At 39.2% G+C, this 23883-nt stretch overlaps 3 protein-coding genes across 3 annotated transcripts; 1 reads left to right on the forward strand and 2 right to left on the reverse strand.

Annotated features, from left to right (window-relative positions):
• Positions 1-2104: 2104 nt before the first annotated feature.
• On the reverse strand, positions 2105-11813 carry LOC131300189 (uncharacterized). The gene is made up of 2 exons (XM_058325911.1): positions 11186-11813; positions 2105-2633 (listed from the first exon to the last, which is right to left on the reverse strand). Exons 1-2 carry the CDS (start codon positions 11512-11514, stop codon positions 2408-2410), a joined length of 555 nt encoding a protein of 184 aa, XP_058181894.1. The 5' UTR covers positions 11515-11813; the 3' UTR covers positions 2105-2407.
• Positions 11814-14510: 2697 nt separating this feature from the next.
• Positions 14511-19197, reverse strand: LOC131300168 (transcription factor MYB1-like). The gene is made up of 2 exons (XM_058325883.1): positions 18797-19197; positions 14511-15391 (listed from the first exon to the last, which is right to left on the reverse strand). Exons 1-2 carry the CDS (start codon positions 19098-19100, stop codon positions 14676-14678), a joined length of 1020 nt encoding a protein of 339 aa, XP_058181866.1. The 5' UTR covers positions 19101-19197; the 3' UTR covers positions 14511-14675.
• Positions 19198-21948: 2751 nt separating this feature from the next.
• Positions 21949-23310, forward strand: LOC131300165 (L-type lectin-domain containing receptor kinase S.4-like). The gene has a single exon (XM_058325879.1). It carries the CDS (start codon positions 22062-22064, stop codon positions 23136-23138), a length of 1077 nt encoding a protein of 358 aa, XP_058181862.1. The 5' UTR covers positions 21949-22061; the 3' UTR covers positions 23139-23310.
• The last annotated feature ends 573 nt before the right edge of the window (positions 23311-23883 follow it).

A 23883-nucleotide genomic window follows, 5' to 3' on the forward strand; every position in this document is an offset into this window, starting at 1 on the left:
TGGATATACATGTCTAGTTTATTGTGTAAAATTTTCAAAATTTATTTCAAAGAGGGAAAGAAGTTAAAAATCTTGCACCGAACTGCTGCTGTGAAACTCGCGGTGCTGACTGCACCGACACAAGTTGGGAAAACAGTCATATCTCCTAGCTCGAGACTCGAAAACACATTCCGCTTGCTTTGCTGAAAACCAGACATTTAGAGCTTTTCATCGGTGCAACCCGTGCGCTGTGGTTATGCCTGAGCAATAACAAATTTGCTGTGAAAGTTGACCCAAAATTTGTCTCTGCACCAATTTTAGTATTATGTTAAGTTATAATCGCGAGGCCGTAGTAAGGTTACCCGAACTCCGTTTTTTATGAATGACCTGTCGATTCGAAGAGGAAGAAGTTTACTTTTCAATGGTTTAAGTGACATTCTTAAAATTCATGATTATGTATTGGATATGGTCAAAACAGTACTTGTTGGCCGTGGATTAAGCCTTATTCTTGGGAATTCTTGTATCTAATCTCATTGAATCATCTTTGGAGCATTGAAACACATCATCCATCATTTTTATTGCATTGGTCTCATTTAGTTTCATACTATGGATGGAGATTAAAAATAGAAACGTATGTTAGAAATAGATATGTATGCTAGACTGGTTGATGCATTTTACTTGCATTATAACATAAGTTGGAGCATGAGTTATACTAAGTGTAGTGTCATTCATATTTTAGGATTCGGAAACGAGTCTCCACCTCAAGGTTGAGGAGGAGGCTTTTTGCTTTTGTCTTTTTGGATCTCTAAGGCGAGTATGCTGTTTCATTGAAGTGGCTAGCTAATATTAATCTTTTACTTTTTCTGCAAATGTTGAAATATTTTGACGATTGTGGATATAGATCAAGTTGCTTGAAACATGTTTTCATTTCAAGAGCATGCCATAGCTGTAATGTTGGTTGGATTTGTTTTCTTTTTGATGTACACAAGAAAAAGGGTATAAATTGTTTGTTTGCTGTACACAAACAGAGTATAAAATGTTGAAAGTACCCTGTTCACAGGGTCACGGTACCGTCATAACTCATGGTTGCGAGGGAAGCAACCCTATGGGTTCTTGAAATATTGTTGCTTACTTAATTGTTTGTGAAAAATAGTTTGTTTCTTGCTAAGCATGATTAGAAGCATTACTCGATCCATGTTTGCTCTTATAAACCTTTTTTTTTTTATGCTTTCCGTTTGAATGAAGCAGTAACACTCACCCCCCTTTTAGGTAACTGAAGTAAATTTTTGGTCCACTACTGGTCTGCCAGGCTGTAGGAGTTGGGATGAGGGTCGACTTGGTGTCCTTTTGGCATAGTACATTTTGTAATATAAATTTTTGGAGAGTTGTTGTGACATATGTGGATGCAACTCATCTTGTATAGCTCTATTAATTTTGTCTTGAAAGCCGGATGTAATCTACTTAGTCGACTTTGTCTTGCGTTTATGGAATGAATCTTATTATGGTTGATACTTAGCTTTTATTGAGTCAGTTTATGCTAATCCTCCTAGAGCAGGTCATTTCAGTGTCAAAAAGCTAGAAAAATAGCTATTGCACGGCTTGTGTTTATTTGACGCAATCTCAAATTCAGGCTGTTCAATTCAACTCATTTTAGTTAATGATGCAAATCAATTGGTTTTGGTTATGCATGAGATGACTTTGACTGTGTTTTGCAACAAAAATTTGGCAATGTATGGACTTGAATTTTGTCAAAATTTCTGCCAAAAGACACATGAATCGACTTGCTCTGAACAATAAGCATTACACTATTTCCAATATCACTTTTTCTGCCGTGCTATGCGCGCATACAATGCAGCACATATCATGCACAAAAATGATCCGAACCGCACATTTTTCTTGAAATATTTTTTCATGAGGTCCTATAAAAATCAATTCAATTAGATATCGGTAAGGACTTTTACAAAATTCGTATTTCGCCCGACAAGTTCTGAAAATGCTCTTTCTTCTGGTTCAACGGTCAGATGCGTCTGGGCCAGCTTCAGCGCACCTCAACTAATCTCTTTTCCATTCCGGTCAAAGGGAGGTGGTCATCCACATCAGGACTAGGGAATTCACAAGAAATAACTTTGGGCAATTGCTTAAGTTGAGAGGGAAGTTGAGACAACCGATACATGATACAGTGCTACAACAGTACAGACTTACATTCTATGTCACGCGGGATCAAAAAAAAAAAAATAATAATAATGATACAACATCCAGTACAAGTCCGCTAAAGCTCTGATACTAATATAAACAGCAGCAGATACAGATTTGATTCTTCCAACCAAGAATGGGAAGCAAACTACAAGAAGGGTACCTGAAGTAGAAACTGTAGCAGGGGGGCTTGAAGCTTTTGTACGCGTTTGCCTCAACAGCCTTTGATCAGATTTCATGAGGGGACGTTGAAGTGGAAGAGCCAGGATATGACAAATGCAAAGACCATACATGCCAGCAGGAAGTTGAGAAACCGACTCCCCCGCCAGAATCTCCTGGTCTCTGCGGAGGGCACTGGTCCAACAGCTACAGCATCATTTGCCTCGTTCCACTGCTCCAACAACTCGGCCTCGTTTGCACCAGCTACATTGCGTGCAGTGGACCCACAGATCTCACAGGTTCTGAGTTAAAACGAAAGAAGCAAGAAAGGTCATTACTGGAGTTGGTCCACCATATGGACATGAATTAAGATATTCAATGGTTGCAAATTCAGGTCAACTATGTGAAAAGCAAACAAAACATATATTAGAGATGGCATTACCGCATGAAAAAGAAACAGTCATATTAATATAGACTTCGTTTGGAATGGAGGTGAGAAAATAACTGAAACAATTGGTGTTTCTCCCCAAATCTCACCGCTTTGGGTGAGAAAGGAATGGGGCCTTTCTGTGTATACTGGTTCTCTTTATTTCTCACCTACCTCATAATCTCTCCCAATCCAAACAAGTGTCGGGATTCCCTTTCCTTCCCATTTCTTGTCATTTCACCAAATCCCTCAAACAAACGGGCTGGTAGTGAAGGTACATTACATTACTACTCTCTACCTTTGACCTTGACTGAACAAAATATCTCCCTCAAGTTAATGATGCAACACGTTTTACATATCTTCCTGAATCCTGTAGGCCATAGATAAGTCAAAATGACCTTGGACATTGCAAGAGAGCATTCCCCTAGGAAACCTCCTACCATGAAATGATTTTTTTCCATGCTTCAAGAATCTACAGAAACTGTGCTATAGAAAGAGTTAAAAATATGATAAGTGTTTTTATTCTGAAACAGAATCATATTTTGGAGACTGCGCGGCCTTTCATGTTTTCAAACATGACAACTGGAGTCAACAAGAAGTGCGCGGCCTTTCATGTTTTCAAACATGAAAACTGGAGTCAACAAGAAGTGGTATCACTGACTTATAGTCAGCTAGATGGATCCTCAGTATGCTGATCATTTACATGCTCCCCATGGAAATAGAAACTCTTTGCACTATGACAGATAATAGTTATACTCCTAATCAAGAAAACAGGATTAATACATTGCAAACACAACAAATTGAGGTAACAACCATACTGCCTCTGTACGCGCCAACAATAGCTCCCTGTGACATTTCAAGACGATGATGATTTATCGTTGGAGGAGACAAAAAGAGAATGAGGTGCAACATCATTTTCATTCACAAAGCCCATTTGGGGTGCTTGGGTCTGGTTAACAAATGGCCAGGAGGAGGCTTGGCTTACCAAGAGAGAAGTTCCATGGAGGCTGTGGCGGAGCTATGTTGGGGCCCGGGGGGGGCCAGCCCCAGCTCCTCAAGCTCCCGATTTTTGAAATTTTTATTTGGTATATACCTGATTTTTAATGTTAAATTGATAATTATTCGTATATAGCTACTTATATCTTGGTAATTTTGATTTGATTTGATAAAAAAACTAGCTATTTTACATTCTCATGTCTCAATTTCTTTCATTAATAAAAAAATAAGCACGTGACAATTGAAGTAGCCTAAAGAAAAAACAAAATGATTGGAATACTTTAACTGCATTTGGCTAGAATCATTTCAATGTACAAAAATGTAATATATTGAAAAACAAAAACTTTATGATAAAGTAATAAGTATATGTTCCAATAAAAAATATGTCTACTAAGCCGGTCCCCCCAGGTCAAAATTCTAGCTCCGCCACTACACGGAAGACACGAGGGTCCCTCATGTAAGGAGGTGGAAGGAAGCATGTTCTGGAGCATTCTCAAAAAAAGAGGGAGATGGTGGCAAATCATGTGGGAGTAAGGGGTCCATTTGGGCTGTATATGAGTTTGAGACCCACAGCAAGCAAGGGGAAAGAGTTGGCTTCATCGTAATGGTGAATCGAGTGGTTAAGGATAGGGTTGATGTTTTAACGTTTGCATTGGGTTTCCGTTGACGGACTTGGTGGAAATGCTTTTTGGTGCTAACAAGGAGAATTGAAACTACAAAATGGGGTGAGAGGCAACGATGTTTTTCCTTGATGGTTTATGCTCATTGTGTTTCTTTCGAACTTTTTGGTGCTTTTTAGTTTTATCCTTCTACTTAGAAGGCTGGTGCCCCTTGGGATCTTCTCTAACACAATCTTATTTACTCACACACACACATATATTCCACTATGTTGGGTATAAAATACCTTAAATTTCGAGCCCCATCATCATCTATGGTTACATATACAAGAACTATATCCTGATTCTCAGCACATAAGAGCAGAACTTGTGCCAAGAATAAAGTAGGATCTATACTATTGATCGAAGTAGTGCAAACGAGGCCCTTGGAAAACAACACCATACTATATGGGGAAACCAAATGCCAACTACTGTATGGAAGCCATAATCTGAATAATAAAGCATTCTCAGGACTACAACACGTATTAATACCAAGAGCTAACCAGCACAAAAATATCAGAACCAAATACACAAGAATAAAATTGATTTTGTTGAAAGTTTGGGTGTCTATTAGACCTTGAGTGTAAAGTTTGGGGGGTATTTTAAAATTTTTCCAAAAAGAAACATGAAAATATGAACTTTAAAGTCTCACTTACATGAAGTATCCATCAGGAAAGTATTGATGTGAACTCACATATATATACATATATATATCATTTACTTGATTTATTTATGCCCATATATTCGACTTTATTATACCATTCTTGGTTGTACTTATGTCTTAACACGGCATGCCTCAAAGTTGGTCAAATGCTAAATCATGAGAAAGCATTGCACATAGGTCATGGAGTATTAACGCGGTCTAGACATGGCCACAAAGATTACATAGGTCACGAAGATTTTACCCCTTTGAACATGACCATAAGGTTCGACCGGTGCGCTGCGGAGTTTCTGAACTGCTTGCAAATGTAAGTAGTAAGTTGTCTTTGATCCATGGAAGGTTGTAGTACTCCTGCAATACTACTTCCCGCAACCAACTTCTTGCAGCTTCGAGTATCACGGGCCGTGTTGTCCCATGAAAGGGTTCCCTCTGGCCTCCTATTTTCCATCTTTTCATCCCCGGCATCCACACTGAAACATTTCCTTAAACGAAAGGCATCCAATGCTTTGCTTTTCTTTCCTCCAACTTCCAATTTGGTTTGAGGTTCTGGAATTTTAGTCTTCCAACTAGTGGAGTCATCCTCTCTCCTCAGCATAGTTGTTAAAAACCTACGATACACGATTGGTATCCTTTTTGTATAGAAATCCTAAGATACAACCTCATATCCTACGATTTATATGCGTATCCTAGTTCAGTACGTGTCCTACAAATTAATTATTGGGAACAAGTCAAACCTTATTTCAAGAAGCGGAACCCTAAATGCATTTGTTTAAGCCGTTAGATCTAATTATGGCATTTTTCAAACCATTTATGAGAAATTCAACCTCAATGCAGGGCTTGTATAGAAGAAAGAACCATACTTGGATTGTGTTTAACATAACTTTTCTTTCCTTGACAAAGGGAACAAAAAGCCTTAGTGTAATAGGCCCCAGTTCAGAGACTTGAAATTTTGCATCTTAAAAACTTTTTTTTTTTAAAAGCATAGTTGAATGGTGTTATTAGGTGTATCTACTTTTTAATTGTATATTAATAATGTTTAACGTTGTTGAAGCATAACTAAATTTAGTATTTTTGCACAAGAAAGTTAAGTCCAAACAAGTCCTATTGACAAAGCGGAATTGTCAAAACCCAAAATGGAAGATATTATTGAAGAATATATAAATATCTAGTTTTAAAAACTCTAAATATCTAACTCTAGAATATCCTTGCGAAATATCTAGAGTTTTTTGTGAGAATTAGTCACATGTGTAATTCTAGAATTTAACTCAAAGTTTATCTTATATGAAAATATCTTTATGAGAATTAGTCAAACATGTAATTCTAGAATTACCTCAATGTTTATCTTATATGAAAATATCTTTGTACTAAAGTCTTCCATGAAGTAATATATATAGGGATCAATAGGTTCTAGCCATTTTGTACCAAGCCAAAAAAAAATTTGAGTTCAAGTGTAATACAAATACTCTCCTTCCCACTCTTGCCTTATCCTCCCTCTTCCAAAAATTTTGTCCAACTTAACAATAGAAACTCATACTCTTCCAACAAACGTATCTTAAGCTACACGATACTTATCCCGATACAATTTATACAATTGAAAAAATGTTACACGATACGTATCCCTATTTGAAAACTCCTTGAATCTTCTGGCAATGTATAAAAGCTAGAGCCGACATGTTTCTTTGATCCAATGAGTTGGTCAACATGAACAAGCCACTGTAGGTGGTAATTATCCTTCATTTGATTATAAAAAATTCTTAAAAGCAGGGCAAATGGGCACCACAACACTGTGTTGGCAGGTTTTGCTCTCAAGCATACCACCCAGTTCCTCCATGAACCTTGCCTTCTCAGTCAGAGTCAGCAAGGTTGGATCACCAAGAGAAGCTTGCAATCTTCAAGAGAAAGTCTCTCACCTCTTAAGAGAGCGCACTCGTCTTGTGAAGGGATTCATTATTCCACCATCTCCTCCAACCCTCTCGTGAATGTAGTAGTTGAGTAAGGCATTAACTTCCCTCCATCATCTACATTTCCACATGGCTCACAAACACGAAAACGAAGAAAAAGCACCTCATCTATGTCCCTATTAGTGGCCGACTTAAGGAGAATGAGTTCTCCATCTAGATCCAAACTCAATTGACTACCCCTCAAAGCACAAGAAATTTCTAAGACAGATTTTATTATCCTAATATAAATGGGAGAGGGTTGGATTTTGACCCAGGTAGTTTGGATATTATTCATCAACTTTTTCTCAAATTGGTCGAAAAATCTATTTGGGTCTGTTTTTAGGGCCTGATTTAAGGTTATACATCCTTCCTTTCTCAACCCAACATAGGTGCCATCACTGGACACAAAAAAAATGGGGGGAAAGGTGGAACACACGGCTTTGTATTCATTTCTTTTAAAGCTTTCTGGGCTATTTCAGGTTTAGAAAAGTAAAGTAGGTAATAAGAATGAGGGAAAAGGTTGAAATGAGAGACAGGAGCATTAAAGTAAAGGAGGAACGAACCATCCTCACCTCAAGAGACTGAACGAACCATCCCTGTGTACTAAATGCACCTGCACGTGTATCGTTTCAGTCTCTTGAGGATGGTTCATTCCTCCTTTACTTTAATTCTCATATCTATCATTTCAACATTTCCCCTCATTCTTATTAACTACATCACTTTTCTAGACCTAAAATAGCCCAAAAAGCTTTGAAAGAAATGAATACAAAGCTGTGTGTTCCACCAACCTCCCCATTTTGCGTGTGCAGTGATGACACCTATGTTGGGTTGAAAAAGGACGGATGTATAACCCTAAATCAAGCCCTAGAAATAGACCAGAACAAAGAACTTTGATCGATTCGAGAAGAAGTTGATGAATAATGTCCAAACTATCTGGATCAAAATCCAACCCTCTCCCATTTATATTAGAATCATGAAATCTGTCTTAGAAATTTCAAATGCTTTGAGGGGTAGTCAATTGAGTTTGGATCTGGATGAAGAACTCATCCTCCTCAAGCCGGCCACCAATAGGGCTTTTCCTTGGTTTTCATGTTGGTTTTCATGTTTGTGAGCCGGGTGGAAATATAGATGATGGAGGGAAGTTAATCGTCTTACTCAACTACATTCAAGAGAGGTTGGAGGAGATGGTCGGGTAATGAATCCCTTCATAGGACGAGTGCGCTCTCTTGGAGGTGACGGGCTTTCTCTTGAAGATTGCAAGCTTCTCCTTCGTGATCCAACCTTGTTGACTTCGACTGAAAAGGCGAGGTTCATGGAAGAACTGGGTGGTATGCTTGAGTGCAAAACCTGCCAACACGGTTCTGGTGCCCATTTGCCCTACTTTTAAGAATTTTTATGTCAAATGAAGGATAATTACCACTTACAGTGGCTTGTTCATGCAGACGAGCTCGTTGGATCAAATAAGCATGTCGGATGACTCCACTAGTTGGAAGACCAAAAATCCAGAACCTCGAACCAAATTGGATGAAGGCACAAGTTGGAGGAAAGAACAGCAAAGCATTAGTCTGGATGCCTTCCGGTCAAGGAAACGTTTCAGTGTGTATGTTGGGGACGAAAAGATGGAAAATAGGTGGCCAGAAGGAACCCTTTCGTTGGGACAACATGGCCTGTGAAACTCGAAGCTACGGGAAGTAGTATTGCAGGAGTACTACTACCTTCCATGGATCAAAGACAGCTTACTACTTACATTTGCAAGCTGTTAAGAACCAGGGCACCGGTCAAACCTCATGGTCATGTTCAAAGGGGTAAAATTTTCGTAATCTAGGTAATCTTCGTGGCCATGTCTAGACCGCGTTAATACTCCGTGACCTATGTGCAATGCTTTCTCATGATTTAGCGTTTGACCAACTTTGAGGCATGCCAGTTGGGCTAAGGTAGTTTACCTTGGGAATGTACTTTATCCACTATGTAGATCTTTATTTGTTAAACATATATATTCCACTATGTTGGGTATAAAATAACTTAAGTTTCGAACCCATCATCATCTACGATTACATATACAAGAACTATATCCTGATTCTCACCACATAAGAGCAGAACTTGTGCCAAGAATAAAGATGCACTATTGATCGAAGTAGTGAGAACGAGGCCCTTGGAAAATAACACCATACTATATGGGGAAACCAAATGCCAACTACTGTATGGAAAGCCACAATCCGAATAATGAAGCATTCTCAGGACTACATGTATTAATACCAAGAGCTAACCAGCAGACAAAAATATCAGAACCAAATACACAAGTACATAATGAAGAAATGGACCATGGGCCTTTTGAGTTTTGACCCAAGTAAAAGAATTGAAGTAATTTTGGCATAAAGGTGACAAAAAAGATTATTCCAAACTACACGACAAAATAGGAGAAAGCAAAAAGGATCTATAAAGACCGGGTATAAAATGCTAGGACATGTTGGTTAGATGTGCTAGTACAGTGCTAGTATGAGCGTGCCTATTAGCACAAGGACTAATGAAATCAGAAAATTAAGAGATCAATAATTGTTAGGTCAAATGGAAAGAAGACAAGCACTTGCCTCAAGTGAAAGCATTAGCTGGATCATCCTAAATTCTAAAGATTACAAGATCCAACGATTGAAGGTGCACCATTTATTGTCCCTATGTAATGAGGGATATACACTAGCAATAGAATCATTGAATCGGGTCTTCCAAAGGGAACATCACTGCATTGCTTCACTACACTAAGATGTTGAATGATAACCTCCTGTATCCTGTCTTTTCTTTTAAGGGATAGTACAAAAACACCACGCGAATATAAAAGCTAACCACCAAATAGCACAAGTCTAGGTTCAAGGAACCAAAACAAGGATACAAGATTCTCAACTCCTGAAAAAGGCCGAGTTTAGAAACATTGTCATAGCATAAATTCACAGGAAGAGAACCAGGAATCCAATGAATGAGTCTTTGCGTCATATTGGGAATACCAGCTAGTGCTTCTGCTTTTACAACATAAGGAATATAAAAGTCAAACCCAAGTTGTAATTTGAAAAAGGAAAGCAAAAACAAGAAGAAGAAAAAAAAAGAGAAAAGGAAATAAATTCCCCCAAAAACAGAATGGAAAGAAATCTCCCACTAGTTGGAAATACAATATTACAACCAGTGCACTCATCTTTTGCTTTATCTTCTTGATTCTCTTCATTTAATATAAACTGCTTTTACACCTTTCCCTCCTTTTCTTCATCAAAGCAGTGCTTTATTGTCATATAGAAGTTTCACTCTACGGGGCACATTCGACACAACCCTTGGATCAATTGCCCAAATCATATTTGAGATCAGAAATCATATTAAAGAGTTACTCAATAACAATCTATGAAAATTTGATCACACCTCAAACTACCCAACAAACCTCTGAAACAATAACAAAGCTAATTTCATACGAATCATACCATCCTACCCAGGAGAAACATGTGAGAACTATTCCAGACTTGCAGAACCCTAACACAAGATCTAGTCTAGGGCGGACCTCCTTCGGCTGCCTCGCCCCTTACACGACTCCCCTATATTCACTTATTATACCATCTTTTTCCGATTAGTTTGGAAATTTTCCATGAGATTGGCCCCTACAAGTCCCTTGGTGGAATAAATTCCTACATGTGTGGGAAAAAAACCCTTAAAATTCCAAATCATTAATCTTTTTCTTTGTGGCGTGAATAAAAATTAAAAAATGGCAATGAACATACCCATTTCTCCCCCAAATCTAACGAGTGGCAATATATCCTTGCGAAATCTACTTTTTGTTATCAATGCCGCTAATTACAAATCATGCGGCTGCCACTAGATCTAGTTGTACGAAAACACGAATACAGTAATCAAAGGCAAAAACATAAGAATACCGGATTTACGTGGTTCACCCAACATGGTTTACGTCCTCGAGTACCCAATACTCGGCTGTTTTGCCAGGACAAAGAAATAGTACAAGAAATATACTAACGTGCACGGTTTGTACTGCCACGTATGGCTAAACGAATAGTACAAATTTCATCCAGTCAGTTCACATCACATTGCATCTAACTTATGACTAGCAGAGAACCAGAAGAGGGCCAATTCCAAAGCAAAAAATACAAATGAAATTCTTTTTAGTTTCAAGAGGTTCATTACTTACTTGTTGCCCTTAATCTTGAACCAAGCCTCAGCACACTGCTTATGGGCAGCAGCTAAATCATCTTTACAAGAACAACCCAACTCCATAGCCACCCCACCGGACTCCTGATTCCCTGCATCGAAGCTCAGATGACAAATCCTACAATCCCTCCCGCGTTTCGCCAAATGTACCTTCCCCCCGGCTTCCAGATCCACGACCTCTACGGAACACTCCGACGCAGAGGATTCCCTCCTCTTGTCCTGCTCGCTCACGATCTCATTACCGTCGGGGCCGTCACTGACGGCGGTGGATTCTAAATCAACGTGGGAGTTGGGTATGTTTGTCGTCATTTGAAAGACCAAGGAAGAGAACCCTCATGAAAAAGCAGTGGGAAGCATAGATCATTCTTGAGGGGTCTCGATCAAGGGAAAAAGACAAGAGAAACCACAGTGATCTCTCTCTCTCTCTCTCTCTCTCTCTGATGTGTATATAAAGACGGAAATGCAGTGTAAATTTGGACTGTGAAAGATAAGCTTGGATTCCCTCAAACACAAAGTCTGTGGGTTTGGCGTTTATGACACGAAATTGGTACCTCCTCGGATGTTTGTAATGAATCCTATCACATGAGAAAATGTGGATTCGCATTACGAAAGTGGTTTGGCCTGATGTACATGAAAAATTAATCCTGTCACATGATTGATTTCCACGCAGGCTAAATATTTGAAATATTGGACCTAGGGAAGAATTTGCTCGATTGATTAACTTCAACAATTCGAAATTAATTAAAGTGCGCGCAAATCGACCCGTCATCTAATTATCAAAATAATACTTATGTTTAGATAAATCATGAGATAATGGTTACGTAAGAAAATCTGAATTCGTGACAAGTTATGTTTGAGGTAGTTGATACTCCTTATATACATGAGTATGTACAAAAAATTTCAAGTGATGCAAAATAAGATCCGCATGATTTTATGAATTTCTTTTTTGGCCAAGCCATGCACTTGCATTCTTGGAGTATGTCTATTTTTAAATTCTAGGGGGTCTTAGATTTTGTGCATCATATTTAGTAGTATCATGACATGACACCTTACGTGATTTAATCTATCACGTTTATCATACAAAGCTATATCAAGTAATGTGGTTGGTGCAACGTTATTATTTCATATCAGAGTTAGGCACACCATGCTTAATTTGTGAATCTCCCTGGAAGTTTCTGATCAAGAGACCAAACCTGTCAATCATCAAACCACTTGAGTGTAAGCTTCAAAGTATAAAAAAATGAAAAAAACATTCCATGGCTACTTCACCTTAACCGCATGATTAAAGAGTAATCACAGTGCATTAGACAATAGTTGAAGTTTAAAGAGCACGTTAAGAAATCTAATAATAAGTCCTCTTTCAAACATGGGGAGTGGTTTTGCCGCTTCCCAAATTGTTAACGGCACTCCCTTCACTTGGCACTCCCCCGGAGAGGAGGGAGTGCCGTTAACAATTTAAGGGTGGCAAAATCACTCCCCTCAAACATTTGTTGAAGGTTCTTTTAGAATTTCTCTAACCAAAATCTCCATCGGCTACGCTGCTGTTTGTAGTATAATTGTTTTCCTAAATATTCCAGAAGTTATACTTTCGTAAGCAAAAATTTGGCTGGTGCTGTTTGGTAACATACGTTATTTGATTATTGTATTCCAATTGTTGAAAGATACGTGCGTATTTTTAATTGTTCAAATTTGAAAAAAACATTCTTTCTCGAAAATAATTTACTGCATTAATCTAGATTGAGACGAACCATTACCAACATGCAACTAAAGAAGCTTCTAAACGGATTAGGAGACATGCAAAGCGGGTGCAGAGCACTCAATTCAAATCAAATGAAAACCACACTAAAAAAACCATGGGTACACCAAAACAGTAGTAAAAGGAAACAAAAAGAGGGGAAAAGGATTACGGCTTCTATGCATAAAGAATCGATGGAGATGACCAGCAACAGTAATCAATCATTTTACCTCCACACTCATTTACACACCTATTTACACATTTCCATTCAATAGAGGTGGAGTCCGCACGCACTACATATTCCAATATGTATAGGACTCATCCCCGTTGTGAATGAAAGTGTGTAAATAGATGTGGAGTTAAAATTTTCCCTAATCGTACTCTGTTTCTGTTCATTCTGCCCAAGACACACATCATGTGATGTGTTTGCACTTTGTGTTTCCGAAGCACCAAAAAAAAAAGCAGCAGCAAAGGTTGCTTTTTACTGTGTCTTTTTTCCCTTGTTTTTGTAACAAAAGTAGTTACTATTTTTTATTTTTTTCGACTATCAAAAGTGTCTAGAACCTCTTACGCACATCTTAACTAAATTACTTCACAATCCGGACCAAGACAAGCCATTAGCACCGAAATTAGGGAATTCATAAGAAATTACTTTCTTGCGGTCTTACTACAATAATCGACCATGGTTAATTGTGTGTGCAGCAAATCTATCAACCAACCAGACTAAAATCCTTGTGAGGCTAAAGAATACTTTAGGGAAGGGCTGTTGTGACTTTTCAACAGTAATTATGAATCTTTTGATACATGGGGTTCCATTAATTTTCACTATTTCCCATGTGCTCCTTCGAGGTGAAAGTCTGTTTAGGGAAGGGCTGTTGTGACTTTTCAACAATAACTGTTTGAAAAGTTGTTATTTTCCGGTCCAAAATTTATGATTTTTCCTTCGTTGCTAACGAGTAACGACAAAGATGGAAATACTAAAATTTAGAACTCTATTCCACCTATATTATTCTAGTTGATTGTTGTATTCTTTTTTTTTTGATGTCTGACCAATTTACGTTGCGATACGCACAATATACACGTCGTGACCCAAAAAATAGTCATACAACGAATTCTTAAATAGGATAACAATAGATAGAGTAAAATATTGCATCACACGAGAAATTATATGAAGATTTGTCACGTGAGAAAATCTAGATTGGCGACCAATTATAATTAGGTGTGGTCGTTGATACCGACCCAATATGAGAATTGTACTTGATTATATACATCCAAGAAGATCACATTTTCGTTTTGCGAATTGAATTAAATATTCATTGGATATATAATCTCCCAAAGTGTAATATATATATCACCACTCATCAAAGTTTTGCAGTATTGATCGTATCAGTATTAGTTGGATGAGGTAACACATTTTATGAAACTATGTACCTTCGCAATAGAGTTTCATCAAACAAACGGACCCTCATGACCTAGTTTTTTGGCGAGGATGATAATGTGCAAAAGAGGAGCATTGATACCAACCATTCTGCGAAAATGAGGGAGTATCCTGTGGACAAAGCAACAATCATAGGCCTTTCGCTAAGACCGAATAGTTAGCCACCATCTTCATGAACCTTTTTCAAATTCGGTTGACGTTACATTTTTCCTCCCGATAAAAAACTCACAACAAAAATGAACCCAGAAAAAACAGAAAGAAAAACTTGACTTTTCAGACGTCTCCGAACAAATAATTTCAGCTCAAGCCTTCAACTTCATGCGGCAAGGCATGAGTTGACGGTCCCACTTGCGTCCCGGTACTCTCAAGGCCGCTTCTGATCCAGGCAATTCTATTCAGATCCATGGCAATGGCAGCCAACTCGTGACTCGACAAGGGAGGAGGCACCTCATAGTCAACAAACTCTGGTCCCAACAATGATCTTTGTTCAGATATACCCCCACTTGAACCTCCACAGCAACCATTGCCACACTGCATCGGAACAATAGGTTCACCACAAATACCTTCAACAAATTTGCAGATCCCAAAGTCTGGCGTTAAATTTGCAGGGGTACAAACGGTAAATGCACCAACACGTGCCACCGGTCGGGAAAGGGTGGGATTGTTTGTTTCCGCAGCTCGACGATCCTCGTCTATTTGAGGGTTGTTTTCAGAATGGTTGGGTCTATTTTCAATCATATTTGTGTCTCTTCTTTCTGGGGACTTGAATGACCGCAAATCTCCACATGACATGGTTTCTTCTGAGGATGCATTTGTTCTGTCCAGACTGACTTCTTCCAAAGTGGTGCCCTGTGCACGTTTAAGCCTTTTGAGCTCCGTTAATTTGCGCCTCAGTGTAGAATTCCAGTGGTTCTTTATTGCGTTATCAGTTCTACCGGGTAGGAGCTTTGCGATTAACGCCCATTTGTTTCCATGAGTTGAATGAGCTGTTAAAATAATATGGTCCTCTTCATCTGCACCAAGATGAGTTCAATTAGACTTGATTAAGAAGAACAATACCCATCTAAATATTGATTTGCCAATGTAAATGGAAAAAGTTTCTCGTCATACCATTCATTTGTGACCTAGAATGTAAGAAGCACAGACACTTAGCGTGTCACGTTAACACTCGTCCAAGCATTTCTTATTATTTTTATATCTTTTAGAACCGAGCACTCCTCGGACACTTGGGATTTTAGTACCAGAAACTGGACACTATGTGAAGGCACATTTCCCCCTTCACCTGGTCTGTTAAGCTATAGAATCTAGGGTCCTTCCAATTCTATCTAGTGCTATGTTGTATTTTCCGAGACGTGTGTATAAAATAGTCATATAGCTGCATATAAAAATATCTCAAATATTTATTTTTGACATGTCGTGTTCTTTAGTATTTTGCAATTGGCATATTGGTGTGTCTGTGACACGTGTCCTTGTTCCTTGTCCATGCTACTACGTCTAGTAAGAAGCTGGATCCACTAGCAGATTAGAAAAGTTGCAGAAATCAAGCTGTTAACTTTTTGTTGGTCTACTTTTTCTACAGTTTGCACCACTATTGCATAAAAGCACAGAAAACAGTGAGAGAAGAAGAAAGCTCATCCACAATGAACCAGATTGACTGTTTTGCACGAAAACCGTGGGTAAATTGAGATCAAGCATATCTTGAACAAGATGGACCCAAAAAGTCTGAACCAATATCCTGGATGACTGTGTATGTCCAATGACTCGTCACCCTCCTACATGAATTTCTCAGCTTAATTAAGAAATCTTTAGTCATCTAAAAGGTCAAAGTAGACAAGATACATGACATCAAAAGCTTGTAATTAGATGCAGCAATAGATGTACAGCGTTTCTCCTTGAGTTTGATGTTTGCTCCAGTAGAAAAATAAAGATCGATGTAGACACTTGACACTGGAGAGAAAAGCGACACGTGTGTGTGGTTTGACCTTAGTGGCTTGTAGAACCCACGCTAATCGTGTTGTGCTATAGAAACTCAAAAAACATCCCAGGTAAAGAATAAGCTATCAGTAAAAGGACAAAATGATCTAGTGCAAGACTTCTACTAGCATTAAAATCAAGAGAAATTTATATATCACTTCCATTAGATCATTTAGGAGTTAATTTAGGTGGTTATACGGTCAAGAAGCTCAAAGTTTGTTACCTTACATGAGAGGATCAGTGGTCTATATTAGTTTGACGGAATCCAGAGTCAAATGTGGGATTTGAACTGATTTTGGGCAATCAAAACAAATCCTAACTTTCCATCCTACGGTGGGTCTAACCTCCAAAATCCAATCAATTTAACAAGCACATTTCGCAGACATCTACATAGGCATACCCTTTCCACAAATCTCTATTTACTTGATTAAACTTCTTGTGACCCACATTTGATGTTGCAACTGTCCTTTCCAGCCTAGGAAGAACATTGCCCCTTAATGATGATAAATTCATCTTACGAGATGAAAATGATTTACAGGACATAGTCATAGATCCATTTTAGGTGATGAATATCTACTTCAGATGCTAGAGAGTTTAATTGGGACACTGAGGTTGAAGTTCACTACCAAACACGGCAAAATAAGTAAGTTGAATCCAACCAAAAACAACACGAATAACCATGCTCAAAGACGTGAGAACGAAAAATTCGCACATAAATGCAAGAGATAGAGGGGGATGGACAGAACTAGGAGTATAAACTTGCACGTGAATGTTCGGAGTGTATTGAAAGGGGAAGAACCGCATACAGAGAATCCTTTGATGCAATAGCAAAAGAATTTGATCCACACAAACAAAAAAGAAAGATAACCACCACACAACATGCGAGAACACAAGATTTACATGGTCTCATCTATCACATTGCCTCTCTTATGATCTCTTAGTTACAAGAACCCTACTCAAACTAAAATGCCAGAAACAACAACTATAAAAGTACAGTAAACTGCAAGGCACCTCAAAACAAATTCCATGACCAAATTCAGCAATAGTAAACCTACTTAAGCAGACAAATATTATTGGGCAGAGGCCAAGTGGGCCAAATCTAGTATCCTGCTGGGGCGGAGGCCAAGTGGGCCAAGTCTTAGTTGGGTTGTTGACCCATTGGCGGGTATAATGAAATGAAGTTGCGCCTCCACTAAAACTTGCGGGTAGTGGTGGCTTCAGGAATTTTTATTAGGGTGTTCAACAATTACCTTAGCTCTACTAACCAATCATATATGCACAAAATTTTATATGTTAGTGTGAGTAATACGAGCAAAAGTACAAAAATGCATAAGATATTATCAGCGAATTTTTGTATTTTGAACCGATATTAAACCGGCCCAGAAATACACTAATAGTTTCTGTACAAAACTGTGGAGGTGAATAGCTTCGCATGGATCTTTTTGAACATGTGCTCTTGTTTTTGGAGATATAGAGTTGATTGTCGTTCAAAGAGAAGTCGGAGAATGATACCGATAGATACTTTTTCTCTCTCTCTCTTTTTGTAATTTTTGTCATTAAGAGTGTGTGCCTTGTTTTTGAGCTAATATATTTGGTGTTCAATAGCGAATTAACCGAAATTAATGGGTGCTCATAGTATAAGAGTAAGTGTTCAAATAAAATCTGATATCAAATTTTTACATGTAACATTCAAAAATAAAAAAGCTTAGGGTGTTCAATTGACCACCAATAAGCACATGTGGAGCTGCCGATGCTTGCAGGTTTCAGTGAGTGGTAAGTGCTTGATCCAAACAAGCAGTATCAAAGCCAAGGCCAAGGGTTCAACCCTCCTGCATAGCATGATGCTTGCGGACAGGTGCAGGAGGGTCACATTAATGGTAGGGCCGCTAATTGAACCAAGTTACTCGAGATTCGAGCCCGTGTTCGTTTGTTAAAAACTTGTTCAAGATAGGTTTGTTTCATAAAAAACCAAGCTTGAACATTAAGGTTTCAAACAAAGTCTGAACAAAATACTACTCGGCTCGTTCAGCTTATGTAGTATAATCAAGCTACTCGAGATTGGCTTTATTAAAGCTCGTTCGAGCTCGGCTAGTCTCATAAGCAAGCTAAGCTCGAAACATACTTTTAAAGCTCGTTAAGTTTTCAAACCAAGCATGATCAACCACCTCCTTGGCTCGTTTGGCTAGTTTATCACCCCTAAGGCCGGGCAGGCCAAGTCCAGCCTCTTTTCGGGGCAGATGTCCGGTGGGCCAAGTTTTCGTTGACCCGGTGGAACACAACAACACACCACAGAACTATCACGAAAACAAAATCCTAAAACCCTCAGATTTAAAATTCAATGAGCACGCAAAAGCACCACAGTCAAAAAATCAGCATATACGCAAATGCAGAATCCAAACACATAACTGAAATCCAAACTAAATCGTGAATCCCGTTACGATTACCAGTAAAGGGCTTGCGCTTGACGCAAGGGTCGAGCTGGTTACACCACCGCAGGCGGCACGATTTACCGGACCTCCCCGGGATTCCTCGGGCGATCAGGCTCCAATTCCTCGCACCGAACTTGCTCACGACTCGGCTCAGTATCTCGTCCTCTTCGGGCGACCAGGGCCCCCTCACTCGGCTCCTGCCACTGCCGCCGCTGCTGACTCCGTTTCCGTCGCCGCCCGCGTCGAGCACTGTATCGCCGCTTTCTGCGGCGGCGGGGGCGTCGAGGAGTGGGGATTGGTTTCGGTCTTCTTCGTTCATCGCTGTTTCTTGATTTCTTCTTTTCTCTTTCTCTCTCTAGTCTTTGTTTTTTTGTATATAACCATACCGACCTTCCTAACTGCAAATTGTTACGAGGGACACACCACATGGTCCGCATTTGGGTTTATTTAGTACGAGGGAGAAATTATTCAATGTTTTTTTCTCAACCACACACTTAATGGAACCCGACACTAATGCTGTGTTTGGATGAGTTTTTTGAGAAATTTTTAAAAATTTTTGTAGGGTTATGAGCAGGGCCGGCCCTTGGGCATGGCCCAAGAGACCCGGGCCTTGGGCCTCCAAAAGAAGATCGAAAATGGGGGCCCCTTTTAGGATTAAGTTTGTATATATAAATATAGTTAGTGGAATTTGTACGGCACAATCTGAATGGTCTAGTGGCAATTCTTTGGGAAAATAACGGCCCAGGACGTGTTTTGATAATTAATACCCGTCAAGGACATACTGAGAACATTTGAAAACATTTGTTAATGCTGAAAATGTCCTTGGAAGGTATTAATTATCAAACACGTCCTTGGCCGTCATTTTCCCCAATTCTTTCATCATTAAGTGTTTGTGGTCCATGGTTCAAACCTCCATACGTGCATTTTTAAACTTCGCCCAAACCTTTTTTTCTTGTGAATGTGAATGGGTTTCTCTCGCATCATATTAAAAAAAAAATTTATTTCAAACCTTAATTATTTTTCCTTCTAACTCTACAAAAGTTTCCCTTAGTCTTACTGTTAACTTGAATTACGTCAAGAAAATTAATTTTTTGAGCTTTCAAAAAATTCTTTTCGTTGGCAAGAACAATTATAATTTTTTTGGATCTTTCAAACAATATTTTTTGTTGGTTAGTATGTTATTTATTTGAGAGTACAATAGATATTTGATTAGTTTGATTACCCATTTAATCAGTAATTTTCAGTTAAATAACAGATATGACAACCTCTTTGTCAGATATATTTCATGTGATGAGTTTACATTTTTCCACCATGATAAATTAAATCAAAAAACACGGCAAGCTAAAATTGTCCCCTTTCATAAATCGGAAAAAAGATTGTACAATTATTTTCAAAATTCCTGTATGTAATACCTCTTAAAAAAATTACAACAAAATTATAAAGGGCCCCAAAATCTGAGCCGGCCTAGGGCCCCGAAAAGTGTAGGGCCGGCCCTGGTTATGAGTGGAGAGGAAATGAGAATAATGATTGAAAGTAGAAGTGATGAATGGAGAGAGATATAGAGAGAAATAAGAATAATGATTGGAGATAAGGATAAATAATGATTAAAAATAGGGATAACGAGTGTTTTTTAAGTTGATTTTTTTTTAAAACACTATCCAAACAAGGCATAAGTGTGAGAGCCCTACAGCAATGGTGGTGAGAGAGACTTGGGATACTGCCACGTTGTTCCATGAGGGCTTGTTTGGATGCGGAATAAAGATTGAGGGTATTATCTATGAAGGGTGTATTGGTTAATAAGAGATGACCCATATTGATGTGATGTTTTATGAATGAGGATTAAATAGTAGTTGGTTTGAGTGAGGTATTAAAAATTAGGGGAAAAAATAGTACTAGTTGTTTGGATGAGGGATAAAACAGGGAGATAAAATTATTTTGTAATTGAAATGGAAGAGGAGGGGGTATTATTTCAACCTTATCCGGGGGTATGAACTAATAACACCCCAAAACCCACCACTCATAAATAATTCTCCCGCAGGGGTGTTAGCCGATACAAGAGAAGAGGGGGGTAAACCTAACACTCCTGCGTATTTTGGTTGCCAAACTAGGTGATAAACTTGGACCCACAGTTTTAAGAGGAGGGAAAACTAATACGCCTTCTCAATACTCCATCCAAATGAGCTCTAAGGGCACTGAATAATCTCTCTGTATGATGGGAGTTTCTAAATGTACACACTTGTTTTTTGAGTACACATAAGGTGAATTTTTCTATGATGCCCCAGTAAATCTCAGGCACTAGATCAAAAATGGGTGAATCTAAGCCATTAGATCAAAATCACTCAAAAAGTAAAGGTAAAATTCCTAAAAATAAGGTTATACAATTTATGTTTTATGACCATTGCCACAGAATATGACAATTTTTATCACAAAAGCAAAATATGACCGTCTAGTCAACCCGATAGCAGAAGGAGCATGAAGATCCAACGATTATGATTAAATAAAAAAGATCCAATGGTTCAAGACAATTGGGGGCATCTATGCCCCAATACCAATCTGGGCATCACAGCCAAACCCCAGCCCTTGATTGCCAAATTCTCTCATTTTCAAAGAAAGGGAAGCGAAGCAAAGGTGAGGCAAAGAGGACTGATGAAAATTACATGACTATGGCGTTTTTGGAATGGTTCAATTTAGCCCATTTCACTCAACAAACTACGCGAGTACAACTTTAAATGGTCTCTTTCTCATCAAGATACACAAACATTCAACTCTCTAGACATAAACTTGTGATCAATACGCAATTCTATGTAAATTCTCGATGTACGCAGCCATAGTGCTTGATGATGATTTGGAAAATGTTTGACATGCCTTCTCTTATCCTCCCTCTCTTTCATTAGATTCATAACCTTGACCATTCTCATACATAATTGAGGTATACTGAGCAAACTTCAGTAAAAGCGGTCAAGACCAATCAATTCTCTCAGAGAAGACGTGACGATCAAAAACCTAAACATATGCATGCACAGAAGTAGGAGTCCAGAAGTTCGACATTCCGTAAACACTTTCCAATTTCCTTCACCTCTGTTGGGGTGGCATAACAATACAAACATAACGTACCATTAAATTGTCACGTTGTAAATAAGTAAAAGTGACATTTTTTGAAGTAAGCTACAAGAGGTAGGATTCTATTTGCCGAAAACCTATGTTCCTTTGAGCAAAAGGGTTTTCCGGCTTCGTCCGTTGTATACAATTCAACGGCAAGAAATTTTCCGGGACAGAGGAGATGGGACCCAAACCTCTGAGGGCGTCAACTGTAGTTAAAACACTCATCAAATCCACAACAGAGTCAGGAGCCCTAACTTCGCGCCTCTCGTCCCCCGTAGAACCAAACTGGAACCGGTCCACGTCGTCGACCATGGCCGCAATTCACCTCCTCATCCTCTCTCTCCTAACCCTAACCCTAACCCCCAAACCCATTCTCTCGCTCCCGCTCCACAAAATCCCTAACTTCGACCCCGACATTGCCCTCCTCGGCGACGCCGAGATCGTCGACGCCGGCTCCTCAGTCCACCTCACTCGACCCACCCCTTCCAGCTCTGGCCTCCTCCTGAACGCAAAACCCCTCACGTTCCTCCAACCGACGTCGTTCTCCACCGACTTCTCTTTCTCAAGCGACGGCCTCGCCCTGGTACTCGCCCCCGCTGATCTCCCCCAGAAGTTTCCCGCGGAATCAAATTCCCCCTTCGGAATTCCACGGGGAAGTAAACTCTTCGCTGTCGAATTCGACGCGTCCACGCACGACGTCGTCTCTGTTAGGGTTAGCAACGTTTCATCCCCTCTTAATTTGGCGCTTACCAATGGGGTGAAAGGGAAAGTACAGGCGTGGGTTGATTACGTGGCGAGTGCGAAACGGTTGGAAGTTAGGTTGACTGAAACGGGTGCCTCGAGGCCGTATAACCCGTTGATTTCTTTTCCGATCGATTTGTCGAAGATGTGGAAAGGAGAGGAGGTTTTAGTTGGGATAAGTTCATCAAGTGGGAATTCAAAACAGATTAGTAGTGTGTATTCGTGGCGGTTTAGGGTTAGGAGTGTTCCAAATTGGATGCATTCGCAACCGGTGGATCCGATGCGGTACTCTGATGAGGGCGGAGAGCAGAAGAAGGAGCACAAGGGAAGTTCTTGTCCGTTGACCGTTGTTTGCGGATTGATGCTCGGGATGGCCTGTGGAGTGTTGGTGGCTTTCATTGCGTTTTTCTTGTGGACAATCGTGGTTAATAGGCACAATGGGATTCCTTTGGAGTACTTGAAGCACCCGGTGGGGTTCGGGTATGAAAAGGTCAGTGTAGTTGTGGAGAAATGATAGCTCGGGAAATGATAAGAATTAGATTGTTGTGTTTTATCTGTTTTTGTAGAACGTTTCAGGTGTTTGTGCTGTTTGTAGTGTTGTGCTTTTGACATTATGCCTGTGTTGTTTAATGTACCATGTTGTGTATCGCATTGCATTCTATCAATGGAAGCTCACTTGTATGTTTTCTTTGCTGTCGTTAAAACTGGTCATTCTGTGAATTGAATCATTGATGGTTACACGTAAGTGTTACATGTTAACTCTAGCACTTATCATATTTTGGGGTGAAGGAGAATTCCAACAACCATACAAAATACGAGGAAGGATAACCTTCCAAACAAACAAATCCGCAAAGGCTGAAACAAAAACCCTAGACGGGATTTGCCGAATGCTACAAGTCATTCCTATTTGAAATGAGTCATTCTTGTTTCCTACTTGAAAGATTGTCCACTAGTTTAAGGATGGGGAAGATAACTAAGTCGACCTTCTCCACAACTAATATCAAGGTGCTTCGAGAGGCAATTTGGTAGACCCATAGGGCATGTATGTTGGCACTCAACTTGCCAGATGAAAGATGTGGGATTGGATTAGTTATTGGTAGGAGAGTATATCCCTCATTCAGGGAGTCCAATTTTGTTTACCTACCTCTTTATTCGTTGCTTCTAACTCATAGAGCTTACCTTATTTTAACTGGGATGATGTTTTTAAAATAGGAATAGGAATAAAAGACAAAATCTAAGGCTTACCTATTTATTTTGGA

This window comes from Rhododendron vialii, chromosome 9a (assembly GCF_030253575.1).
Source record: "Rhododendron vialii isolate Sample 1 chromosome 9a, ASM3025357v1".
In the NCBI taxonomy this organism is placed as follows: domain Eukaryota; kingdom Viridiplantae; phylum Streptophyta; class Magnoliopsida; order Ericales; family Ericaceae; genus Rhododendron; species Rhododendron vialii.